This window comes from Schistocerca gregaria, chromosome 2 (genome assembly GCF_023897955.1).
Source record: "Schistocerca gregaria isolate iqSchGreg1 chromosome 2, iqSchGreg1.2, whole genome shotgun sequence".
Taxonomy (NCBI): domain Eukaryota; kingdom Metazoa; phylum Arthropoda; class Insecta; order Orthoptera; family Acrididae; genus Schistocerca; species Schistocerca gregaria.
Window position 1 is genome coordinate 415,844,585 of NC_064921.1, and position 26,161 is coordinate 415,870,745.

Sequence of the window (26,161 nt, forward strand, 5' to 3'; positions counted from 1 at the left end):
GATCTCAAGGAACTTTGAAACTTTTTTCGATACCATTGTACGTTACTGAGATTCATAGGTTCACAGCCACTTAGGCACATAATATCCAGTCTGAGGTGTAAATGTAGTTTTAACTGATGTAGTGAACAATTGGCAAGTGCTCTGGGGTCATCACTAGGTCACCCGACTATGTTCTTAGTAGGCATTTTTTCATCAATAAAACTTTGACATGCTATGATGCCTTTGTATAATGGACACTTCACATCTATATAGGCTATCATGGCATGGGAATTATTAGGTGGTGTCTTCGTACTTGCAAATCAAACACAGCCTTTTTTTGTGTGCTGTAGGTTCAGCTTAGAAATGTTGTGTATTTTTTTACAGAGTAGTGCAAAGTGAACTTGCATTGGAGAGGAGACAATTTTATTTTTAACATTATATTATGCATATTTATTTATTTGTTGTTTGTTTGTCAAGATATGTAAATGTGTCCGAGTACATAAATAAACTATCAAAACTTTAGTGGCCTACATAACTAATTTTATATAGGTAGCACACCCTGATATAATAGGGAAAAGAAGGGAAACAGCTGGAACACGCGATCTAGTGTGCACAAAAAAGGCAGATATCTTCCTCTTTAAAAGACTGACAGAAAAGTGGTGAACTACCTGGCTCAATAGTCATTCTGCCTGCCTGTCTGCCTTCCTTACTAAAACTTTTGGCATGTGAACATATCCACTGTTTTTTGTTAGAGCAAAAGAGGCATTGATAGTGGAAAAGAGGACACAGTGCTAGTGGGAGCTAGTGAGAGGGGAATAGCTATGGTCAGTGAGACAGTGGCAGTAAAATTCATACATTTATAGATGGAGATAATAGAAGTAGGAGGAAAAAGAGGAGACAATGGAAATGAAAAAAAGAGATGAGTGGAGATCATGAGACCATACATAGCTGGGGAATCTGAAACTCTCCCTCCCCCCCCACCCTTTCAAACTTCTAACAGGAAAACGTTTGCCCATTTTGCCCCATATCCTATACACAGATGTTAGTTTTCTAGTATAGGAGTCAAAACCTTGACAAGACCATCCCTAAGGACATGTGTGGAGAGAAACAGTGGCTGTCGACGACAGAAGACTGAGAGAAAAAAAGTGTGTGGCAATGAGAGAGAAAAAGACTGGGACAAAGAGAAAGGCAGTGGGGCAGAGAGACAGTGAAAGTAGCAGAGAAGACAGTGACAATGGAAGAGGCTGACAGGAGAAAGTGGCAATGGAAGAAAATGATCATTGGAGAGGGGACAGTGGCAGTGAGAGGGAGATGCGGAATGTGAAAGGCTTCATTACAAAGAGAATGTAAGAAGACGAATAAGTTCGCCTGCCCAAAATTTTTGGTGAGAAAGGTGAAATGAGGATTGAGGCAACTGGTTCCCCCCATTTTTTGGTCATCTTTTAAAGAGGAACATACTGCCTTTTTGTGTTCTTGCAGACTCCACCCCCACCTCCGCTCCCCTCCACCCCCACCTCCGCTCCCCTCCACCCCCCACCTCCGCTCCCCTCCCACCCCCACCTCCGCTCCCCTCCACCCCCCACCCTCCGCTCCCCTCCACCCCCACCTCCGCTCCCCTCCACCCCCACCTCCGCTCCCCTCCACCCCCACCTCCGCTCCCCTCCACCCCCACCTCCGCTCCCCTCCACCCCCACCCTCCGCTCCCCTCCACCCCCACCTCCGCTCCCCTCCACCCCCACCCTCCGCTCCCCTCCGACCCCCACCCTCCCTCCGCCTCGCCCCTCCGCCCCCACCTCCGCTCCCCTCCGCCCCCACCTCGGCTCCCCTCCGCCCCCACCTCTGCTCCCCTCCGCCCCCACCTCCGCTCCCCTCCGCCCCCACCTCCGCTCCCCTCCGCCCCCACCTCCGCTCCCCTCCGCCCCCACCTCCGCTCCCCTCCGCCCCCACCTCCGCTCCCCTCCGCCCCCACCTCCGCTCCCCTCCGCCCACACCTCCGCTCCCCTCCGCCCCCACCTCCGCTCCCTCCACCCCAACCTCCGCTTCCCCTCACCCCCACCTCCGCTCCCCTCCACCCCCACCTCCGCTCCCCTCCACCCCCCACCTCCGCTCCCCTCCACCCCCCAACCTCCGCTCCCCTCCACCCCCCACCTCGCTCCCCTCCAGCCCCACCTCCGCTCCCCTCCACCCCCACCTCCGCTCCCCTCCACCCCCACCTCCGCTCCCCTCCACCCCCCACCTCCGCTCCCCCTCCACCCCCACCTCCGCTCCCCTCCACCCCCACCTCCGCTCCCCCTCCACCCCCACCTCCGCTCCCCTCCACCCCCACCTCCGCTCCCCCTCCACCCCCACCTCCGCTCCCCTCCACCCCCACCTCCGCTCCCCTCCACCCCCACCTCCGCTCACCTCCACCCCCACCTCCGCTCACCTCCACCCCCACCTCCGCTCCCCTCCACCCCCACCCTCCGCTCCCCTCCACCCCCACCTCCGCTCCCCTCCACCCCCACCTCCGCTCTCCTCCACCCCCACCTCCGCTCCCCTCCCCCCCATACCCCCCGGCCCGTCCGGCCACCTCTCAAATTGTCACCATTTTACGATGTTTACAATTTTGCTTCCGCCGTATTTCCGTTACATGGTGACAGTGGTATGTAGCAGTCGGAAGAATCAGATTGCAGTTAGCTTCGACCTCAGTCAACATAATCATGGGGATATCATGGCCATAGCTTGCCCATTGACGGCCAAACTGAATATTCACTGCTCTGCATGTGGTGGGACCAGCTCAGCATAGTGTACTATGAGGTCTTGAAACCAAGTGAAACAATCACAGTTTGATGACGAGGAAAGGCAGTTACTGCATTTGAGCAGAGCATTAAGACAAATGGCCACAATACAGTAAGAGCACGATAAAGTGCTTTTGCAGCTCGACAACGCTCGACATCACATTGCGAAAGTGGTCAAAACGTACTTGAAAATGTTAAAATGGGAAGTCCTACCCCACTCACTCTATTCTGCCTGCCATCTGTTTAGATCAATGGCACATGGACTGGCTGACCAACACCTCCTGATCTCATGAAGAAGTCACAATTGGATCAATTCTGATTTCTTCAAAAGATGAACAATTTTTTTGACCCCGGATTCATACACTTCCTGAAAGATGGAAGAATGTAGTGGTCAGTGATGGAAAATGCTTTTAATGATACATGTGTAACCAATTCGTTTCATTAAAGCCTCAAACGTTGGGGAAAAAATGGTGGAAGCTAAGTTGTACACATTGAATGTTAATGAAGTCCTGGAGATACTTGTAAGTACTTGTAAATATTGAAACTTCCTGGCAGATTAAAACAGTGTGCTGGACCAAGACTCAAACTCGGGACCTTTGCCTTTTGCAGGCAAGTGCTGTATGCACTGAGCTACCCAACCACGACTCATGTCCTGTCAACACAGCTTTAATTATGCCAGTATCTCGTCCCCTAAATTAATGAAAAGGGTGTCTTATGTCACAGTGAATGCAAATACATTTAAAACTATGTGAGTGAATAAGATCTGAAATTCAGAAAAAAATCTTTGAGAGTATAAAATCAGAAATAATGGGCTACTTACCTCAAATTGTAATAAAGGTATCAGCAGCTAGAAGTACATTGTGAACCTTTTATATAAAAGAACCACTACAAAAATCATAAGTAACTGATGCAGATGTAAATAGAAATATTATGAGAAAGATTAAAGGAGAGCACAAACAGTGTTTCTTTGATACTTTACCTTTAATCCGACAGAGTTTGCAGACTCCATTTCACATGGCTTCATTTGCCTGGAAGTTCATACTTGCAAAATTGTCCCTATGTCCTGTTTAACGTGTCAACAATTTGGGTGGTGTACTGTCATGTTGTTGTTGTCTTCAGTCCTGAGACTGGTTTCATGCAGCTCTCCATGCTACTTTATCCTGTGCAAGCTTCTTCATCTCCCAGTACCTACTGCAGCCTACATCCTTCTGAATCTGCTTAGTGTATTCATCTCTTGGTCTCCCTCTATGATTTTTACCCTCCACGTTGCCCCCCCCCCCCCCCAGTACTAAATTGGTGATCCCTTGATGCCTCAGAACATGTCCTACCAACCGATCCCATCTTCTGGCCAAGTTGTGCCACAAACTCCTCTTCTCCCCAATTCTATTCAATACCTCCTCATTAGTTATGTGATCTACCCATCTAATCTTCAGCAATCTTCTGTAGCACCACATTTCGAAAGCTTCTATTCTATTTTTGTCTAAACTATATATAGTCCACGTTTCACTTCCATACAAGGCTACACTCCATACAAATACTTTCAGAAGCGACTTCTTAACACTTAAACCTATACACGATGTTAACAAATTTCTCTTCTTCAGAAACACTTTCCTTGCTGTTGCCAGTCTACATTTAATATCCTTTCTACTTCGACCATCATCAGTTATTTTGCTCCCCAAATAGCAAAACTCCTTTACTACATTAAGTGTCTCATTTCCTAATCTAATTCCTGCAGCATCACCCGACCTACTTCGACTGCATTCCATTATCCGCGTTTTGCTGTTGTTGATGTTGATCTTATACCCTCCTTTCAAGACACTGTCCATTCTGTCTTTGCTGTCTCTGACAGAATTAAAATGTCATCGGTGAACCTCAAAGTTTTTATTTCTTCTCCATGGATTTTAATACCTACTCCAAACTTTCCTTTGGTTCCTTTAGTGCTTGCTCAATATACAGATTGAATAACATCGGGGAGAGGCTATTGAATAACATCGGGGAGAGGCTACAACCTTGTCTCACTCCCTTCCCCACCACTGCTTCCCTTTCATGCCCCTCAACTCTTATAACTGCTATCTCGTTTTTGTACAAATTGTAAATAGCCTTTTGCTCCCTGTATTTTACCCCTGCCACCTTCACAATTTGAAAGAGAGTATCCCAGGCAACATTGTCAAAAGCTTCCTCTAAGTCTACAAATGCTAGAAACGTAGGTTTGCTTTTCCTTAATCTTTCTTCTAAGATATGTCGTAAGGTCAGTATTGCCTCAAGTGTTCCAACATTTCTACGGAGTCCAAACTGATCTTCCCCGAGGTCGGCTTCTACCAGTTTTCCCATTCGTCTGTAAATAATTCGCGTTAGCATTTTGCAGCTGTGGCTTATTAAACTGATAGTTCGGTAATTTTCACATCTGTCAGCACCTGCTTTCTTTGGGATCGGAATTATTTTCAACTTCTTGAAGTCTGAGGGAATTTAGCCTGTCTTACATCTTGCTCACCAGATGCTAGAGTTGTGTCAGGACTGGCTCTCCCAAGGCCATCAGTAGTTCTAATGGAATGTTGTCTACTCCTGGGGCCTTGTTTCGACTTAGGTCTTTCAGTGCTCTGTCAAACTTCATGCAGTATCACAGCTCCCATTTCATCTTCATCTACATCCTCTTCCATTTCCATGATATTGTTCTCTAGAACATCGCCCCTGTATAGACCCACTATATACTGTCCAAAGATCAGAGTATATATGGCAGATATCATGCTACCTTAAAAATCATGTACTTAAGTGCTGCTCTATCTGCATGTGTTAACAACATTCCTAATGGCAATCATGTAGGGAATTAAAACTGTCTAGTTTTCATTTCAGGTGAAGGGAAAAAGGGGGGGGGGGGGGGGGGGGGGAGAGTGAGTTCAAAAGATAAATCACACTACACACAACATTCTTTAAGTCAAAGGTGCTTAAAACCATAAAGGACTCTACTTTCAAAAAAATAACTTGTCTCAACAATGAAGTTCACACCTTGCCTTCAATAGTTTAACATTTTTGACAAATCACATGGCCTTTGAATCTCAATGTGACATGACCATATTTTTAGCATTTTTAGCAGTGTAATGGATTTGAAGGGAATGCTCAGTTTTTCACTGTGGCTGTGTACCACAGAAAGTTCCTTCCATAATGAACTATTCTTTTAAACTTAAGCCACAGTTCTTCCACATGCTCCTGCCAAGAGGTAAATATTTTGATTCTCTCTTAGGTTTAATACGACAGTCTATTTATCTAACTTATTAAGTATATAAATCCATAAGTTACGACAGAACTTCAGGTCAGTATCTAGCTTCAGTGAGTAAAATGTGTAGTATTGTTGATACACACTTCCTAGCTTTTGGAACTAGAATTTCTTTCCTCCGCACAGAACAATCCTGTATTTTGCATCCTGAAGGTAAGTAGAAGACAGCAACCCTGTCTTGCAATTTATTAGTTATGTTGACTAAGTTTTCCTTTGATACAGCTGCATATGTAAAATTTCCTGCTTGTTTTAACTGTGCTTTATACTTTCTTAATCATTGTTGCTATGACACCCTCATGGTCATTGAGGATGCTTGTATTGAAACAAGTATCAAAGAGGTTGGGTCTGTTTTATATCAGTAGGTCTAATGAGTGAGCTCCTGAACTACCTGCTATAAATAGGTAACCCTGTTCTAAGTCATCCAATATATTTGGTTTAGACACCTTATCTCTGTTTGAATTCAAAATTCATGACATAGTTAACCTGGTTTCTGAAGTCATTCCATTTACAGATCTGGAATCTATTTGCAAAAAATAAAACCCTATTTGAATCTGGATTCCAGAGTGAGATTTTCACTCTGCAGCGGAGTGTGCGCTGATATGAAACTTCCTGGCAGATTAAAACTGTGTGCCCGACCGAGACTCGAACTCGGGACCTTTGCCTTTCGCGGGCAAGTGCTCTACCAACTGAGCTACCGAAGCACGACTCGCGTCCAGTACTCACAGCTTTACTTCTGCCAGTATCCGTCTCCTACCTTCCAAACTTTACAGAAGCTCTTCTGCGAACCTTGCAGAACTAGCACTCCTGAAAGAAAGGATACTGCGGAGACATGGCTTAGCCACAGCCTGGGGGTAATTAGAGGATTTTTAGATCAAAGCATCTGTAGCTTGGTTTCTTTATATTATTTTGTAACAGTATTATAGTAAAGATGAGTTTTATTTCATCACTATCTATGTCCTTCCAATCAGCAATGTTCTTTTCTGGAACTGATCTATTAGCCTGTCACTGAAATATTCATTATCTCATCATCAATTATTTTACTTACATATTCCATCACATCTGAAGTCATTTTGTGCGAAATCTGAAGGCATTCCAGTAAAGGGGATTTTGCAATCACACATTTTCATACCATTTACAGATGCTGGAAAAACTAACATCACTTGAATCACTTTCTTGATCTGTCATCGCTTCACTAACACTTTCAGTGTGTGAAGTATCACATTTTGACCTACTAAATCCATATCAAACTCTGCATCACTCATCGTAAAGAAAAATTGAAGGGAAAAACCAAACAGATGATAATTTTTTCACAGTGCAAGCAAGTGGCAACTGGAACTTCTTCCCCTCGAACCTTGCCTGCAGCTGACAGAGGGCTTCAAGTAGCTGTGAAGCTGACCATAGTAGTATTGTTGTGATCTGTTGTGGCTACATTTGTAACTAACTAGACAAAATAATTTTCTCAATGATTTAAATTTCTGAACAAAGTATTGTCAAGATAGAAATGTATTCTCTCTTTTAAGTTTTTCTAAAAATTAAAATCCCAAGTATTTCCCAGACTTTCAAGTGAAGGGTTTAAAATTTTCTTTCATTGCACTGTTCTGTAGTCATAACAAGTTATGTGTCACATAGAAATCACAGGACACCGGTTCTTGTTCAAATACCAGCAGCTCTCTAAATGTGGGATGTTCTCTTCTTTCTTTTAACTGTTAAATTTTGACAAATGACAGGCAATTTCCTTTCCAATGTCTGGAGAATTGCACACAGCCACTCCATAGCAATTAATGGTGACAATTTGGCATTCAATCACATGAGAGAATCCAACAGGGTGTGGTGTGTGAATACTGGAACATGCATGCCACATTTTGGGAGAGACCATCCAGTTTTCAGCTGGAGTTAGTCTAGAATTTTGTCAGTGATTTGCCCTCCATTTTGAGTGATTACACTCAGTGCCAACTGCCTGTTAACATTTAGCTGCACACCAAACCACCTATCTAAAATGTTTGGGAAGGAACGTTTTAGATATTTTCCTCTCATACTGATACTATCAGTGATACTTGTAAAATTGTCACTTGTTTTACCTCTCTACCCACTTTAATTTCTTGCTTATACATTTTACCCATTCCAAAATTTCCTTGTTTTGCTATGACAACTCTTTACAGTTATTATAATTCTCTATCTGATTTCAAACAATGGAAAATTGAGGATGAACTTTAACAATATCATGAAAAGGAAAGTTGCCACTCACCATAGAGCAGAGATGCTGAGTCAGTGTGCATCACATGCCCTGTGTCTGTACCTGTCCATCTGTTGTCTATTTTTGATGAAGGCCTTACAGGTCGAAAGCTTTATTTGTGACAGTCTTTTTGTTGTGCCTACCTGTGACTCAGCATTTCTGCTATATGGTGACTGGCAAATTGCCTTTTAATAATATTGTTTCTCTCTGATTTCATTTATGAGGGTATATGTATTAGCAGTTGGGTACTACAATAGATGGCCCTTTCAGATGAATCATGTTTTTATGCTCCATTGGTATGTATGGCATGAAATGTCGAAATCAAGCACCCTGCAACACACATCAGAAGGGTTCAGGCCGGAGGAAGGAGAGTTTGTGGCATTCCATGGGTGGTGATGTCATTCCGGGAGGCACAGTGGATAAATAAAACTATACATCTATCCTTGGGGACCATGTCCACCCCTATATGCAGTTTATTTATTGCCAAACTGTGGCACCTACCAGCAGGACAGTTCAAAATTTCATCCAGCTCACAGTTATGCACATGGTTTGAAGAGTACCAGGATGAACTAATCACATACTTTTTGGAAAGCAAACATCCTGCATTTAAATCCAATCAAGAATCTGTGGGATCATCTCAATCAATCTGTATGTGCCAAGGACTCTCAACTAAGGAGCCTAGTGCAACAGGCCATGGCACTGGAGTCATCATGAATGCACATCCTTGTTGGTACCTTCTCATACCTAAGTGACTTTCTACCTACTCATTTTGCAGCAGCCCATGCTGCAAAAGGTGATTATTACGCTTTTGACAGGTGGTCACAGCCGGCTGCGGTGGTCTAGCGGTTCTAGGCGCGCAGTCCGGAACCGTGCGACTGTACAGTCGCAGGTTCGAATCCTGCCTCGGGCATGGTTGTGTGTGATGTCCTTAGGTTAGTAAGGTTTAAGTATTTCTAAGTTCTAGGGGACTGATGACCACAGTAGTTGAGTCCCATAGTGCTCAGAGCCATTTGAACCATTTTTGAACAGGTGGTCACATTAATGTGTTCGGACATTGTACCCGCCTTGTATGGTATCCACTACTCATCTTGATGATCATTTTTACCTATATTGGCCAGTCAACTCTGGCATGTAGCAGCAGTCAGTGAGGCAACACACAGGCAGTGTGAACATCATTTACGTGACAATCATGACTTCATGTAATAATGTACAGACTTGCAGTGCAATAATGTTTCATTTTTTGTGATTGCATAATACATGTAGGAAAGACAAGTAAACTTTCATATCTCAAAAGTTTTATGCATATTTTCAGGATGTTGTGGATAGTATACCCCAGGCAGTTGACTGCCTAGGACTGTCGGCAACTACCAACAGCCTCCTCAGGAATTTCTTCAGGCCTCAGACAAATGAAAAAGTAAATACTCGCTTCTATCTGTATAACAGGTTTGTATTATAGCACCAGTAGTTACACAGGTTTTTATTATTATTATTTGAAACTGGAAATGGGACATGACACTAACATTTTCTTTTAACAGGAAAGTACTTTACTGTTAATAACTGAGAACGAGTTGGACTGTGTAATATTTTAACAAGTGCACATCAGTAACGGCTATTCTTGAGTAAGAGCATATTCTTCACAAATTGTTTGTGGTTTGAGTTGTTGAGATGTGTTTGTTGTTTGAGTTGTTGAGATGTGTTTGTTGTTTGAGTTGTTGAGATGTGAGGCTTGCTTAGAGAGCACAATACAACAGATTTTTTAGAGTTTACACAAGAATTTAAAATAAAGTACCAATTAACATGTAGATCAACTAGTTACGATAAGTCTAGGTTAGGTATCATTGGCTATTTATAAAATGTAGAATAAATACAGCCAGATAGTCTACTTGTTAGCAAAAGTGTGCAGTGATAGGCACACACATTTTTAGTGAAGCAATTTGTTGTTGAAGGAAGAAAGGAAGGAAGGTGGTGGTGGTTTAGGCTTTAACATCCCAAAGAAAAATGTAGGCTACAGAGAAAATGGGCCTTTTTAAAGAACTTTAAAAGGAAGTTTTAATCACAGACCAAGGAAGACACTACATAACATAAAAATTTCTAACAAATTAAATTTGGTTCCTTGACTGGGATGTGCTTTTCATGGACAACACACTGTCAGTTTACTATCTGTACTCACTTCATGGGCTGACTCAAAGCTCCACCTTGTCACATGTCTCCCTTCATACCTTCCAACTGCATTAATGCATGATTTGCAGATTAGCAGCAAAATATCTGTAGCAAATGTTGCATTACGATCAGAAGAGTCTGAAGTGATGGAAGGGAATGCAAATGTCTGCTTGTGTCTGTGTATGTTCGGATGGATATGTGTACGTGTGCGGTGTATACCTGTCCTTCTTTCCCCCTAAGGTAAGTCTTTCTGCTCCTGGGATTGGAATGACTCCTTACCCTCTTCCTTAAAACCCACATCCTTTCGTCTTTCCCTCTTTCCTAAAGAAATAAACGTTGGTTGCAAAAGCTTGAATTTTGTGTGTATATTTGTGTTTGTTTGTGTGTCCATCGAACTGCCAGCGCTTTTGTTTGGTAAGTCACATCATCTTTGTTTTTAGATATATTTTTCCCACGTGGAATGTTTCCTCTATTATATTACTATTCATATATATGTAATTAATATTCATAACTTAAAATAGATTGTAAAAGTATTAATTCAGGAGGTGGAGCAGAAAATGTACTGCCAAAAGACTAATAGTTAAAATACTGACTTTTCTCTCCTTATGTACACTTTCATCTCATTGGATCTTGTATTTTACCAACATAACCATTGGAGAATTGAAGGTTACTTGTTCACTCAAAACGGAGTTTTTATCATTGTGATATCAGAAGGCATAATGCCCACAACTGAGGAGCACAAACTTTGGTTTCCACAATTACCCCCACCCCCTGCGGGTCCGGGGGTTAGCATAGGCCCGCGGTATTCGTGCCTGTCATAAGAGGTGACTAAAAGGAGACTCTCACTTTTCAGCCGTATAAGTTCATGTCCCATTTTATGGTTTGGCCTGCCACTTTCCAAATTCTACAGAAGTGAGGGCCATATGGGGAAGGATGCCTTACATGGTGCAGCACTTATCCATAGTGCTATTAGATTCGATCTACTGAACCTCTTCTCGACATTGCTTTGCATGTCCGCCTGCAATTCCTCTATTTGGGCGAGCACACTTTTCAGAGTATGTCATCTTCTTTGGTTGTCTCCTGTCCTCTTTCGCCCCCATGATATTATTGGATTTGTTTGTGTCCAATATCCAGCATGGTATCTGGTTCATGGTGGTGAGGCCATCATGTACCCATTTGGTGATAGCCCCCTGACAACACACAGCTCGCACTGCTAATGCCTGAGATGTGAAATCCCCATGTATGCCAAGGAGTAGATGCCTGTCTTCTTGGGACTTAAGGACTTCCAGCAATGGCCGTCATGCCGGGTGGCCTTTGCTGTGGCTGGGTGGTGCCCATGGGGAGAATCCCTGATCATTGTAGGTGGCATCAGGGTGGATGACCCATGATGAAGCTGACTGTCATTTTTTGCTGGAGACCGAATGTCCCCTACAATCTCTAAGAAAAGAAAGGTTGATTTCAATGCTGACAGGTATGACCCTAAATCATTCCCCTCCATAACTACACCTTGGAAGGAATGTAGGGCTTCAGAGTGACAGGATCCATATTCACCATGATACTTAGTGTGCAGTAGGTCTGATAGGTAATTCTTTCTGGAAACAAAGCCTCTGCTTTTTATTGGCACCTGGAGGATAAGTTTGGGGAAGTGACATCGCTGTCCAAAATGGGCAATGGGTCAGTTTTGATTCATCCCCAACCCAGTCCCAGGCATTACTCACATGTGACAAGCTGGGTAATATCCTTGTTTTGGTCACTCCCCACAAAAGCCTCAATATGGTCCAGGGAATTATTTTTTATTGCGATCTCTTGGCACATAGCTTGTCATCGGACTGTAACAATTTAGAATGGCTTGGTGTTCATTTCATCCAGCGCATTTACAGGGACCCAAAGACTGTAGGGCTGCCACCGGTGCCTTCATTTGGCCTTTTAGGGTGATTCATTACCTGAAAATGTCAAGGTGACTGTGTCCCGATGTGACATCAGACCCTATGCCCCTCCCCCTATGTGGTCCTTTAAGTCCTGGAAATTCAGGCACATGTCCTCCCGGTGCCCTTCCAGTGACATGTGTAGATACTGCACATCTCTGACCTGTGTGAACAGTGGACAGCATCACTCCCCCTGCTCGCCGGATAGCCCATACTCCAAAAGAAGCGAAAAATTATGGAGTACAAGACCCTGGACAGGCTGTCTTACCGCGACGCTAAACCCTGTTCCCATGCTATCTTCTTATGCTGCCATCATGAGGGCATTGCCATCGATGACGCTGTTACTTCATCATCTAAGTTTGCTCTAGTGCAACGTCAGGGGCGCTCATCTTCCTCCCCCCTCCAATTGGCTGGTGGAACATCTTTCTCTGTTGCTCCCAAAGCTTCGACTTTAGAAGCACTTTCCCCCAAAATTCCGGGGACATCTGTCCCCTTCCCCCACCTGGAGAAGTAACAGCCTCCTCCAGCTCCTCTTACGTGGAAGGGGTCCCTTGGGAATAATCTTCCATGGTCTAAACCCCCCCCCCCCCCACCCCCCACCCCCCACCCCCCCCGGTGATCCAGTTGACACCAGCTAGTGGTTGAAAGAGCCACTGACTGCTGGTCAAAGGGCTTCCAAGAAGACCTCCCAGCCAGCCCCTAAGGAGCAGCAAGAGGGCAGAACATCCACTAAGAAATGGGAGCCTCCAGAGCCCCCTACTCCAGCACTGTCCAATGGCTCTGCATCAAAGGACAAGGTGGAGATTCTGGCATCCCCTGCAGACCTAGATCTTCCTGATGCCTAATATGCAATGGTATTGGATGCCAACAATCAACCAGTGGTGACAGGTGATGCTGAGGCCTAATTTGCCTTCTTGGTCACTCCATGCCACCCCAGATGACAAAGCCTCAGTCTCCAATGGGACTGCAATGGTTTTTTTCTCCCACCTGGCTGAGTTACGTCAAATTTCAAGCATTACACCTGCTTTTTATATTGACCTTAAAGAGACATGGTTTCTTGCAATGCAGACCCCACCCTTCGTGGCTATTGGGGATACCACAAAAACTGTCCTGCCTGTGGCTGACTGTGAGGTGGAGTATGTATTTTCTTCCGTAACTCTGTAGCTAACCTGTGCCCCTTCAAACACCTTTAGAGGCTGTGGCTGTCAGGGTGAGGACAATACAGGAAATAACCATCTGTAACGTCTATCTCCCTCCAGATGGTGAAGCACCACCCCATGTTTTGGCTGCACTCATTTCACAACTCCCCTCACTTTTTCTCCTTCTGGGTGATTTTAACACCTATAACCCTTTTTGGGGTGGAGCCTAGGTTAACGTCCACAGCAAAGATGTAGAGAACCTACTAACTCACCTCGACCTTTGCCTCCTAAATACAGGTGCCCCCACACGTCAGTGTGGCACATGGCATACATTTGGCCATTGATCTCTTGGTTTGCAGTCCTGGCCTTCTCCCATCTATCCACTGGAGAGCACATAAGTTGTATGATAGTGACCACTTCCCTATCTTCCTTTCACTACCCCTGCCTAATAACCATGGCCACCTACCCAGATGGGCTTCAAACAAGGCAGACTGGGAAGCCTTCACCTCTGCTGTCACCGCTGAATCTCCCCCACATGGTGCCAGCAATGTGGTGGTTGAACAGGCCACTACAATGATCATTTCTGCAATGGAAAACACGATTTCTTGTTTCTTAGGTGTCTCCTGTGAAAAACAGTACCGTGGTGGTTGCCGGAAATTGCTAAGGCCATTAAAGATTGTAGGCAGGCTCTAAAGCAACATAAGCGGCACCCTTCCCTGGAGCACCTAATAGCTTTTAAATGGCTATGTGCCCACGTTTGCCAGCTTATAAAAAGACAAACAGGAGTGTTGGGAGAGCTGCATGTCGACCATTCGATGCCATACATCACCTTCCCAAGTGTGGATGATCAGCCGTATTTTGGGTACCAGACACCAACAGGCATCCCTGGCGTTAACATCAATGGTGTGTTATCAACCGGTGCAAATGCGATTTTCGACCACTTTGATGAGCACTATGCTCAAACCTCTGCATCAGAGAATCACACTCCAGCCTTTTGCATCCTCAAATGGCGGATGGAAGGGAAAGTCCTCTCATTCACTACAGACCACAGTGAACCCTATAAAGCCCCATTATTGGGTGGGAGCTCCTCAGCGCCCTTGCACATTGCCCTGACACAGCTCCTGGGCTGGATCGGATCCAGTCAGATGATTAAAAATCTCTTGTCCAACTGCAAGCAACATCTCCTTGTCATCTTCAACCGGATCTGGTGTGATGGCATCTTTCCACTGCAATGGTGGGAGAGCACCATCATTCCGGTGTTCAAACCCGGTAAAAATTCGCTTGATGTGGATAGCTATTGGCCCATTAGCCTCACAAACATTCTTTATAACCTGCTGGCCCCCCTGTGGGTCCTGGTGTTAGAATAGGCAAGAGGTATTCCTGCCAATCGTAAGAGGCAACTAAAGGGAGTCTCTCATGTTTCAGCCATTGTGATAGTCCACTGTAGGGTTTGACCTCCATTTTTCAAAATTTTCCCAAAGAGCGAGCCAATTGGGGAAGAGCTCCTCACATGGTGCATAGTGTCCATATGCTGAGACCTCTCGCATCCTTTGTTGACGTGGATCTGCATTTTCTCTCATTCTCAGCTGTTGGGTGAGGTCACCCTTCTGGGTGCATTTTCTTCCATCCTCTGTGCAGTATCGCTTTCTGCACTGTCGATGATGATGGATGTCTTAGCAGCATGGTAGCCAATCTGTTGTGGTGGGACTGCCATGTACACTGTTGGCTGTAGCCACCTGGCCACACAGGGATTGCTCTGCTGATGCCTGCACCGTTAACTCCCCACGTATGCCAAGGGGTAGATGCCTGTCACCCTGGGGCATCAGGACTCCCAATAATGACCATCCTGTCAGGTGGCCTTTGCTGTGGCTGGGTGGCACTCGTGGGGAAGGCCCCTGGTCGGAGTGGGTGTCATCATGGTGGGTGACACATCACGAAGCATAGTATGTCCATAGTATGTCATCTCTTGTCAGTGGTCTAACACCAACAGTCTGTAAGTGGTCAATGTATAACTTCAGTTCTAAGAAATATGACCCCAAATCACCCCCCCCCCCCCCCATGCCACACCATGGGAGAAATGCCAGGCTAAGGATGGCAGCAAAGGTTATTCACCCCAGTACAATGTATGTACAAGAGTTGATGGGGAATCTTTCTTGTCCGTGAAACATCCGTTTTTTGTGGAGCATTTAGAGGACATGTTTGGGGAGTTGGAGGGCTTGTCCAAAATGCAGTCAGGGTCAGTCTTGATCCAAACAGCATCCTCTGTCCAGTCACAAGCACTACTTGCCTGTGACAAGCTGGGGGATGTTTCTGTTTCCATCACACTTCCGTAAGGGCTTAAATATGGTCCAGGGTATCATATTCCACAGGGGCCTTCTTTTGCAGTCTGACGATGAGCTGTGCGCCTGTTTAGAGTGGTGAGGTGTCCATTTCATCTGCCACATCCTCCAGGGTACAAGAGATAATCATCTCAGCCTTCGAGGGTGACACATTACCTGAGAAGGTCAAGGTGATGGTCTGCCACTCTGATGTAAAGCCATATATCCATCCCCCAATGCAGTGTTTTAAGTGCTGGAAGTTCAGCCATATGTCTTCCTGCTGTACTTCCATCATCACCTATTGGGATTGTGGATTTCCTTCACATCCCAATACTCTGCATCTAACAGCTGTGTACCGCAAGTCTCTAGAGGAACGGAAGGTTCCAAATGATGAGAAAAGAGCACAGGTAGTCCCAGTCTTCAAGAAGGGTCATTGAGCAGATGCGCAAAACTATAGGCCTGTATCTCTGACATCGATCTGTTGTAGAATTTTGGAACATGTTTTTTGCTCATGTATCATGTCGTTTCTGGAAACACAGAATCTACTCTATAGGAATCAACATGGTTTCCGGAAACAGCGATCATGTGAGATCCAACTCACTTTATTTGTTTGTGAGACCCAGAAAATATTAGGTACAGTCTCCCAGGTAGATGCCATTTTCCTTGACTTCTGGAAGGCGTTCGATACAGTTCTGCACTGTCGCCTGATAAGAAAAGTAAGAGCCTACGGAATATCAGACCAGCTGTGTGGCTGGATTCAAGAGTTTTTAGCAAACAGAACACAGCATATTGTTCTCAATGGAGAGATGTCTACACACATTAAAGTAAACTCTGGTGTGCCACAGGGGATTGTTATGGGGCCATTGCTTTTCACAATATATATAAATGACCTAGTAGATAGTGTCGGAACTTCCATGCGGCTTTTCACGGATGATGCTGTAGTATACAGAGAAGTTGCTGCATTAGAAAATTGCAGCGAAATGCAAGATGATCTGCAGCGTATAGGCACTTGGTGCAGGGAGTGGCAACTGACCCTTAACATAGGCAAATGTAATGTACTGTGAATACATAGAATGAAGGATCCTTTATAGTATGATTATATGATAGTGGAACAAACACTGGTAGCAGTTACTTCTGTAAAATATCTGGGAGTATGCGTGCGGAACGATTTGAACTGGAATGATCATATAAAATTAATTGTTGGTAAGGCAGGTGCCAGGTTGAGATTCATTGGGAGAGTCCTTAGAAAATGTAGTCCACCAACAAAGGAGGTGGCTTACAAAACACTCATTCGACCTATACTTGAGTATAGCTCATATCAGTGTGGGATTCGTACCAGGTTGGGTTGACGGTGGAGATAGAGAAGATCCAAAGAAGAGCGGCGCATTTAATCACAGGGTTATTTGGTAAGCATGATAGCGTTATGGAGATGTTTAGCAAACTCAAGTGGCAGACTCTGCAAGAGAGGCACTCTGCATCTTGGTATGCCTTGCTGTCCAGGTTTCGAGAGGGTGTGTTTCTGGATGAGGTATCGAATATATTGCTTGCCCCTACTTATACCTCCTGAGGAGATCATGAATGTAAAATTAAGAGAGATTAGAGCGCGCACGGAGGGTTTCAGACAGTAGTTCTACCCGCGAACCATACGCGACTGGAACAGGAAAGGGAGGTAATGACAGTGGCATGTAAAGTGCCCTCCACCACACACCGTTGGGTGGCTTGCGGTGTATAAATGTAGATGTAGAACTCCCCCCCCCCCCCCCCCCCAGCCTTTTGCACCCTCAAACGGCGGATGGAAAGGAAAGTCTTTTCTTTCACTACATGCTACAGTGAACACTATAACGCCCCCTTCACAGAGTGGGAGCTTCTCAGCACCCTTTTACGTTGGCCTGACATGGCTCCTTGGCTGATTTGGAACCACAATCAGATGACAATACATCTCTCGTCTGACTACAAGCAACATCTCCTCGTCATCATCAGCCGGATCTGGTGTGATGGCGTTTTTCCATCATTCTGATGCTAAAACCCAGTAAATATCCGCTTGATATGGATAGCTATTGGCCCATCAGCCTTACCAACGTTCTCTGTAAGCTGCTGGAACATATGGTGTGTCAGCGGTTGGGTTAGGTCCCAGAGTCACGTGGCTTACTGCCTCGATGTCAGGGCGGCTTCTGCCAGGGTCGCTCTACCACTGATAACCTTATGTCCCTTGAGTCTGCCATCAGAACAGCCTTTTCCAGATGCCAACACCTGGTTTCCGCTTTTTTTTACTTACGTAAATGACATGACCTGGCGACATCATATCCTTGCCACATTGTAAGAGTGGTGTCTCCGAGGCCTGCTTCTGATTTTTATCCAAATCATCCTGTTGCTCTGTATTTTTCATGTATAAGTTGGTGCCTCTCATAGTTCTCCCCATATTCAGGAGAATGGCATTCCGCAGGGCCCTGTATTGAGTGTGTGTCTATTTTTTAGTGGCTATTAACAGTCTAGCAGCAGCTGTAGGGCTGTTGGTCTCCCTCCTCTGTATGTGGATGACTTCTGCATTTTGTAATGCTCCTCCAGTACTGTTGTTGCTGAGCAGCACCTACAGGGAGCCATTCACAAGGTGACGTCATGGGCTCTAGCCCATGGCTTCCAGTTTTCAGCCGCGAAGTCTTGTCTCACGCACTTGTCAGTCGTATTATTCATCCGGAACCAGAACTTTATCTTAATAACAATCCAGTCACTGTAGTGGAGACATATCAATTCTTAGGACTGGTTTTGGATTCCCAATTGACTTGGCTACCTCACTTTTGTCAGCTTAAGCAGAAGTGCTGGCAGCATCTCAGTGCCCTCTGCTGCAGCTCTACAGAGGCCTTGTTCAATCCTGCTTTTACTATGAGAGTCTGGTTTATGGTTCGGCGACATCCTCAGCATTGCATTTACTCGACCCAGTGCACCACTGCAGCATTTGCCTAGCGATGGGGGCTTTTAGAAAGTCTGGTGACCAGTGTCCTGGTGGAGGTCTGTGTCACTCCATTGCGAATCCGACATGCACAACTGCTTGCCAGTTAAGTTGCACAAATTCATAGTTCTCCTGAGGATCCAAATTACCATATCATTTTCCCACCCACAGCAGTTTATCTCCTGCATCAGCAGCCCAGGTCAGGACTCATGATAGCAGTTCGTGTGGGAGTTCTTTCCTTTACCACCTCTACTTAAAGTCCATTCACGTAAATCTCTATGGTCTACACCTTGGCCAAAGCTTTGTCTGGACCTTTTGCGTGGCCCTAAGGACTCCGTTAACCCTGCCACTCTCTGCTGTCACTTCATCTCGATTCTTGACATGTTCCGGGGCTCTGAAGTTGTTTACACCAATGGCTTGATGGTTGATGGTAATGTTGGCTTCGCCTATGTTCGCAGAGACCATATTGAATAGCATTCCTTGCCCACTGGCTGCAGTGTATTCACTGGAGAGCTTGAGGCCATATCTCATGCACATCAGTATATCCGTTCCTGTTCTGGTGAGTCATTTCTTCTTTGTTTTGACTCACTGAGTAGCTTACAAACTATTGACCAGTGCTACTCTCACCATCCTTTGGTAGCAAACATCCAGGAGTTCGTCTCTGCCCTGGAATGGTCCAGTTGCTCAGGGGTGTTTGTGTAGTCCCAAGGACACATTGGAATCCCAGGTAACAAACATGCTGACAGGCTGGCCAAACAGGCTACACGGAAATTGCTCCTGGAGGTGGGCATCTCTGAAACTGACCTGTGTTCATCTTATGCCGCAAGGTTTTTCGGATTTGAGAGACAGAGTAGCATAACAATATTAAGGAGACTGTGAATGTGTGGAAGTCTTCTCTGTGGGCTTCTCGCAGGGAATCAGTTGTACTTCATTGGCTCCACATTGGCCGTATTTGGCTCACACATGGTTACCTCTTCCGTCATGAGGACCCAACTCAGTGTCGCTGTGGCTCCCAAATGACAGTTGTCCACCTCTTGCTGGACTGCCCACTTTCTGCCACTTTTAGGTGGACTTTTAACTTTCCCAGCACCCTACCTTTGGTGTTGGGTAATAATGCCTAAACAAAAGCTTTAGTTTTACATTTTGTTCATGAGGGTGGGTTTTATCATTTGATCCGAGTTTTAGCACATGTTCTATGTCCCTCTATGCCTTCCACCCTTGGACTTTTAGGGTGGAGGTTTTAATGTGTTGCAGAGTGGCTGGATTCTCCTTTTTTATTCACATGGTCAGCCAGCCGTGGTAATCTGATTTCTTGTTTTTAATCTCTTCTCCTTGTTTGTTGTGTAACTCTGTGGTTTTCTAGTCCTGTTTTGTCCATTGTAGTGTTTGTTGTCCTTCTGTCATTCTTCTAGTTCTTCCTTTCTCCTGTTATTGTGCCATAAGTCTTCTTTGTTTTCTTCTTTCCCTTGAGGCTGGAAACCAGGGACCAATGATCTCACAGTTTGGTCCCTTTCTCCCCCTTTTAAACCAATCAACCAGGTGTTCATCTTTTCCTTTCATGTGTTCATTTTGCCTTGTCTTTTGGGGTGGACATTTTAGTGTGTTGCGGAGTGTCTGGTTCATATTCTTCTTGTGATCAGCCAGCCCAGACCTTCTGCTCTGTGGTTTTAATACCTTCTTTTTCTTTTACCATTTTTTGCTTGTACCATTTGTTTTATTTTTAGGTGTGCTTCTGCATTCCTTTTCAACCTTTTACATTCCCAAACATACTTTGTTTGTTGTTTTACCCCGAGCCTTGTTTGCGTCAGAAAAAAGGGACTGATGACTGTGTACTTTGGTCCCTTCATACCTCAAACCAACCAACCAACACAACTACCTATCAAGTCTAAGCAAGTCAAAATAGATATTTTAAGAGAAATTTTTTAAGAGAAATTTTTTAAGAGAGATTTTTTAAGAGAGATTTTTTAAGAGATTTTTTAAGAGATTTTTTAAGAGATTTTTTAAGAGATTTTTTAAGAGATTTTTTAAGAGATTTTTTAAGAGATTTTTTAAGAGATTTTTTAAGAGATTTTTTAAGAGATTTTTTAAGAGATTTTTTAAGAGATTTTTTAAGAGATTTTTTAAGAGATTTTTTAAGAGTTTTTTTCCGAGAGAGATTTTTTCCGAGAGAGATTTTTTCCGAGAGAGATTTTTTCCGAGAGAGATTTTTTCCGAGAGAGATTTTTTCCGAGAGAGATTTTTTCCGAGAGAGATTTTTTCCGAGAGAGATTTTTTCCGAGAGAGATTTTTTCCGAGAGAGATTTTTTTCCGAGAGAGATTTTTTTCCGAGAGAGATTTTTTTCCGAGAGAGATTTTTTTCCGAGAGAGATTTTTTTCCGAGAGAGATTTTTTTCCGAGAGAGATTTTTTTCCGAGGGAGATTTTTTTCCGAGGGAGATTTTTTTCCGAGAGAGATTTTTTTCCGAGGGAGATTTTTTTCCGAGAGGGAGATTTTTTTCCGAGAGGGAGATTTTTTTCCGAGAGGGAGATTTTTTTTCCGAGAGGGAGATTTTTTTTCCGAGAGGGAGATTTTTTTTCCGAGAGGGAGATTTTTTTTCCGAGAGGGAGATTTTTTTTCCGAGAGGGAGATTTTTTTTCCGAGAGGGAGATTTTTTTTCCGAGAGGGAGATTTTTTTTCCGAGAGGGAGATTTTTTTTCCGAGAGGGAGATTTTTTTTCCGAGAGGGAGATTTTTTTTCCGAGAGGGAGATTTTTTTTCCGAGAGGGAGATTTTTTTTCCGAGAGGGAGATTTTTTTTCCGAGAGGGAGATTTTTTTTCCGAGAGGGAGATTTTTTTTCCGAGAGGGAGATTTTTTTTCCGAGAGGGAGATTTTTTTTCCGAGAGGGAGATTTTTTTTCCGAGAGGGAGATTTTTTTTCCGAGAGGGAGATTTTTTTTCCGAGAGGGAAATTTTTTTTCCGAGAGGGAAATTTTTTTTCCCTTTTCCAAGAGAGATTTTTTTCCGAGAGGGAAATTTTTTTTCCCTTTTCCAAGAGAGATTTTTTTTCAAGATTTTTCATTCAATTGTAGTGAAGCATGGAAGTGATGGAACAGCTCAAAATCAACAGAGGAGTGCTCCCCTTGTTATGCTATGCTTCGTCCAATATGTGTGAACTTCATACTCCAGCAGAACATGTCTGGCAAAACATATTGTTGAGCACAATATGCTCTATTGACATCCCTCTTCCCCTTCCCTTCCCTTCCCCCCTCTCCCCATTGTTTTTCCCCACAAAACCAAAAGCAAATATTTACTTATAGCTTTCTTGAATCATTTTTTCAGATATAGACAATAAAACTTCGCATTCTAGAGTTGTTCTTTTCCAATGTCATTGTTAAACAGACTTGACTTCATCAAAGCGCCTTCTGAAGAATAACTGATGTTAGAAAACAGCTGATATTAAGATTTTTCATAGCCCCGCCCAATTCATTTGTACCCTACCAGTTAGTTTAAATTGTGCGGCACAGGTACTATTTGAATTGTGCTAGATTTTAAACTCAAACAACCTGTAGGTTGCTGGTACAAATTGTTGGAAACGGAGACAGTTTATATTAATAACACCTAATAGAATAATAGGATTCATTTGTATTTCTGAATATGTTCCTATATTTGTTGCATCTTATTTCTGTTCTTCACCTGTGGGGTTACGCTGCTCCTTTGCAACTCCTAATCTTTGTCGTCACCTTAACTTATTTTATTACAGATTTTATATTATTTTTAATGTTTAATGCATTTCTTTTCCTATTCCTATTTAGTGAACATTTTTGGTTGCACTTCTTGATTGGTGTGATATGTCCTAAATCTGATCTTATCATAAGAAGTGATGAAAACCTGTTATCATGGCTTAATACAGTACTGAATTATAATATTGCGCACTATCATTGCTATGAATATATGGGCATCACAAACTTTATGAATTTTACTCCTGTTACACACTTTTGTGCATATTCTGGAATGTTTCATACTGTTCAATCATTTTAATTCAATTAGTGAAAATAAAATTAAAGCTATAAATCATGTGAATGAGAGAGTTTATGTACCTGAGAATAACTGTAAAAATGAATGTTGGATTATAATTTATGAAATGTTTCAGTCCTCCATTCCAACTGTACTAGAAAACATGAAAGATAATGACTCAGTATGGCTTGCACAATACTGAATAAAAAAATGGTAAAATTCTGGAAAGGAGTGTGTTTCACTTTTTGATTGATGATGTGGTGGTGGTGGTGGTGGTGGTGGTGGTGGTGGTGGTGGTGGTGGCGACTTGAGCAGGAGGAGGAGGAGGAGGAGGAGGAGGAGGACAGGTAGAGGAAATAAGCCAACTAGAAACTAAAGTGCAACAAATGCACAGGAGCAACTTAAGAGCTGTAAAGCACTCACCACAAAAGATACACGTATAAACCAGGTTGACAATGTTGCTAGCTTTTGTACAAATCCTTCTGTACTTACATGTGCACTGCTACATTGAACCAGTGGATTACATGGTATTATTACTGCAGCTCAAGTGGGTGATAGAGAGGATGAAGAGCTGGCCGAAGTGGCGGAGCGGTTCTAGGCACTTCAGTCCGGAACTGCACGACGCTACGGTTGCAGATTCGAATCCTGCCTCAGGCATGGATGTGTGTGATGTCCTTAGGTTAGCTAGGTTTAAGTAGTTCTAAGTTCTAGGGGACTGATGACCTCAGATGTTAAGTCCCATAGTGCTCAGAGCCATTTTAACCATTTTGAGGATGAAGAAATAAAGGACACACACAATGGGAGGGTGGGTTGGGAAAGGGTGGCTGACCAATTGGGAGGGGTTGGTAGGGGTAGGGGGAGGGGGAGGGGGAAGGGGAAGAACTGCAGATGTACTGTATGGGGAGATGGTACTAGGGATCTCATTCTGGCTGCAGGCAAGTGGAGTTGTGTGTGGCATCCAGTGACACAAGGAACTGGACTGGGAGAACAGAAAGGGGAGAGAAGGCTGGAGAGGTAGATATGAGTGAGTTAAGTTCATGGGACAGAGGTGGAGGTGGGGCAGGGTCTATGGAGATCAGTACCAGGAGGGTTAAGGGATCAAAGGATGTGTTAAAACCATAGTTCCCATTTATTTATTTCAGAGAGGCACATATTTGTGGAGGGGGGGGAGGGGAAGGGAAGAGGGATGTCAATAGGGCATATTGTGCTCAACAATATGTTTTGCCACTTGGTAGTCAGCTTTGTTCTTGGCTGCAAACTGATATCAAGATGTGAGTGAGTTTGAACGTGGTGTTATAGTTGGTGCACGAACGATGGGACATAGTATCTCTGAAGTAGTCATGATGTGGGGATTTTCCGATACGACCATTTCATGAGCATACTGTTGATATCAGGAATCATGTAAAGCATCAAATCTCAGGAATTGCTGTGGGCAGAAAAGTATTCTGCAAGTATGGGACCAATGAAGATGGAAGAGGATCGTTCAACATGACAGAGGTGCAACCTTTCTGCAAATTGCTGCAGATTTCAGTGCTGGGCTATCAACAAGTGTCAGCATGCATGCAAACCATCATTGATATGGGCTTTCAGAGCCAAAGGCCCATTCATGTACCCTTGATGACTGCATGATACACAGCTTTGCACCTTGCCTACTCATCAATGCAGACATTGGACCGTTGATGACTGGAAACATGTTGCCTGGTTGGACAAGTCTTGTTTCAAATTGTATTGAGTGGCTGGCTGTGTATGGGTATGGAGACAACCTCATGAATCCAGGGAACATGCATGTCATCAGGGGACTGTTAAAGATGGTGGACACACTGTAAGGTTGTGGGGCTTAAGCAGTTGGGGCCCCTGATATGTTTAGATACGGCTCGGTGACATGTATGTAAGCATCCTGTCTGATCACCTGCATGCATTCATGTCCATTGTGCATTCTGACTGACTTGAGCAATTCCAGCAGGTCAATGTGACACACATCATGTCCAGAATTGCTACATATTGGCTCTAGGAACACTCTGCTGAGTTTAAACGGTTTTGGCGGCCACGAAACTCCCCAGAAATTAACATTATTAAGTGTATCTGGGCTGCCTTGCAACATGCTGTTCAGAAGAGATCTCCACCCTCTGGTACTCTTACGGATTTATGGACAGCACTGCAGGATTCACGGTGTCAATTCTCTCCAGCAAGTGTGCATGCGAGCGCGCGCGCCCGCCCCCCCCCCCCCCCCCCCCCCCACACACACACACACACACTCTCTCTCTCTCTTTCTATTTCTCTCTCTCTCTCTCTCTCTCTCTCTCTCTCTAGCTTTCTCTCTCTAATTTGATCAGAGGTTCTTCCACACTGCTCTTAGTGCTTATGTAACATTATTTCCTATTCCTGGGTTTGCTCTTGTGTTGATTGTTTTCACAGTTATATTATTGTTGTTACTGGATTGAATCCGGTAAAATTTCTGTGGTTCTCAGCTACAGTGGATCATATCTCTCACGACTTCCCTGTTATTCCTATGTCTTTCTAAGATAGATGGCAGCATAGGTGCTTGAGCACAGGCAATCCTGATTTGTTCATTAGGGACTAGTGCCAACCAAGAATCTGTTTACAACAGTTAAGTCCTTTCTAAAACATTAAAATCTTGGGGTTGTTATTTTTTGCTATTGTCCAATCCACAATTTACATCTTTTTAACCATATAAAATTGTTTTCACAATTATCTGCTCATTGCAATGATTTTATACAGTTAATTTCTATACTACAAAGCATTTGCTGGCAGCAAACTTTACTTCTGAAACACAATAAAATGCTGTTCGAAATTTCTCACGCATAAGGAAAAAAAAAATGTTATGAACATTACTTTTTTAGACACTTTAAAATTAAAAGTAAATAGGACAAAAGTGATGTTGGTTGCAATGTGTTTAATAGTATCTATATTTCTAAATACAGATATATCAGGATGGGAAATATTTGCTGCTGCAAACATTCTTTGTAAATTTACTCTTGACCTTTACATTCATCTGATGGAGTTCTGCAGTAGTGTGAACCAGTAATATATCTTAAGAATGAACAATAAAATATAGATGCTAACAGACAAATCATGGTATTAATATGCCCTTTAATGTGTATTTCAGGGCTAATAAAACACCTGTGGAGATTAGTGCTGATGAAAGGTTGAATAACTTTTCTCACAGGAATGGTACAATTTTTATTGTTCATGGATTCCTCTCTAGTAGTCAAGAAGAATGGGTCCAGAATATGGCAGAAGCATTCTTTGACAAGGTAATTTCAAATAAATAATTTAAAGAACTAGCTAAGAATGGGCATTAATGAATTGTTCCAATATTCCTTGGGCAAAAAGTCAATTTGACAATGAAATCACAGAATTTTTTTAAAAAAACCGACTTGTAGTGTTCTACAAAGTGTA

At 43.7% G+C, this 26,161-nt stretch overlaps 1 protein-coding gene across 4 annotated transcripts in view; it reads left to right on the forward strand.

The window, feature by feature from the left end:
- Positions 1–26,161, forward strand: part of LOC126323656 (pancreatic triacylglycerol lipase-like) — a 182,663-nt gene that overhangs the window by 64,202 nt on the left and 92,300 nt on the right. For all 4 annotated transcript variants that reach the window (XM_049994705.1, XM_049994703.1, XM_049994704.1 and 1 more), the window contains exons 4-5: positions 9,573–9,703; positions 25,869–26,016. In XM_049994705.1, the coding sequence (XP_049850662.1) occupies positions 9,573–9,703; positions 25,869–26,016 (279 nt within the window). The remainder of the gene's footprint in view (positions 1–9,572; positions 9,704–25,868; positions 26,017–26,161) is intronic.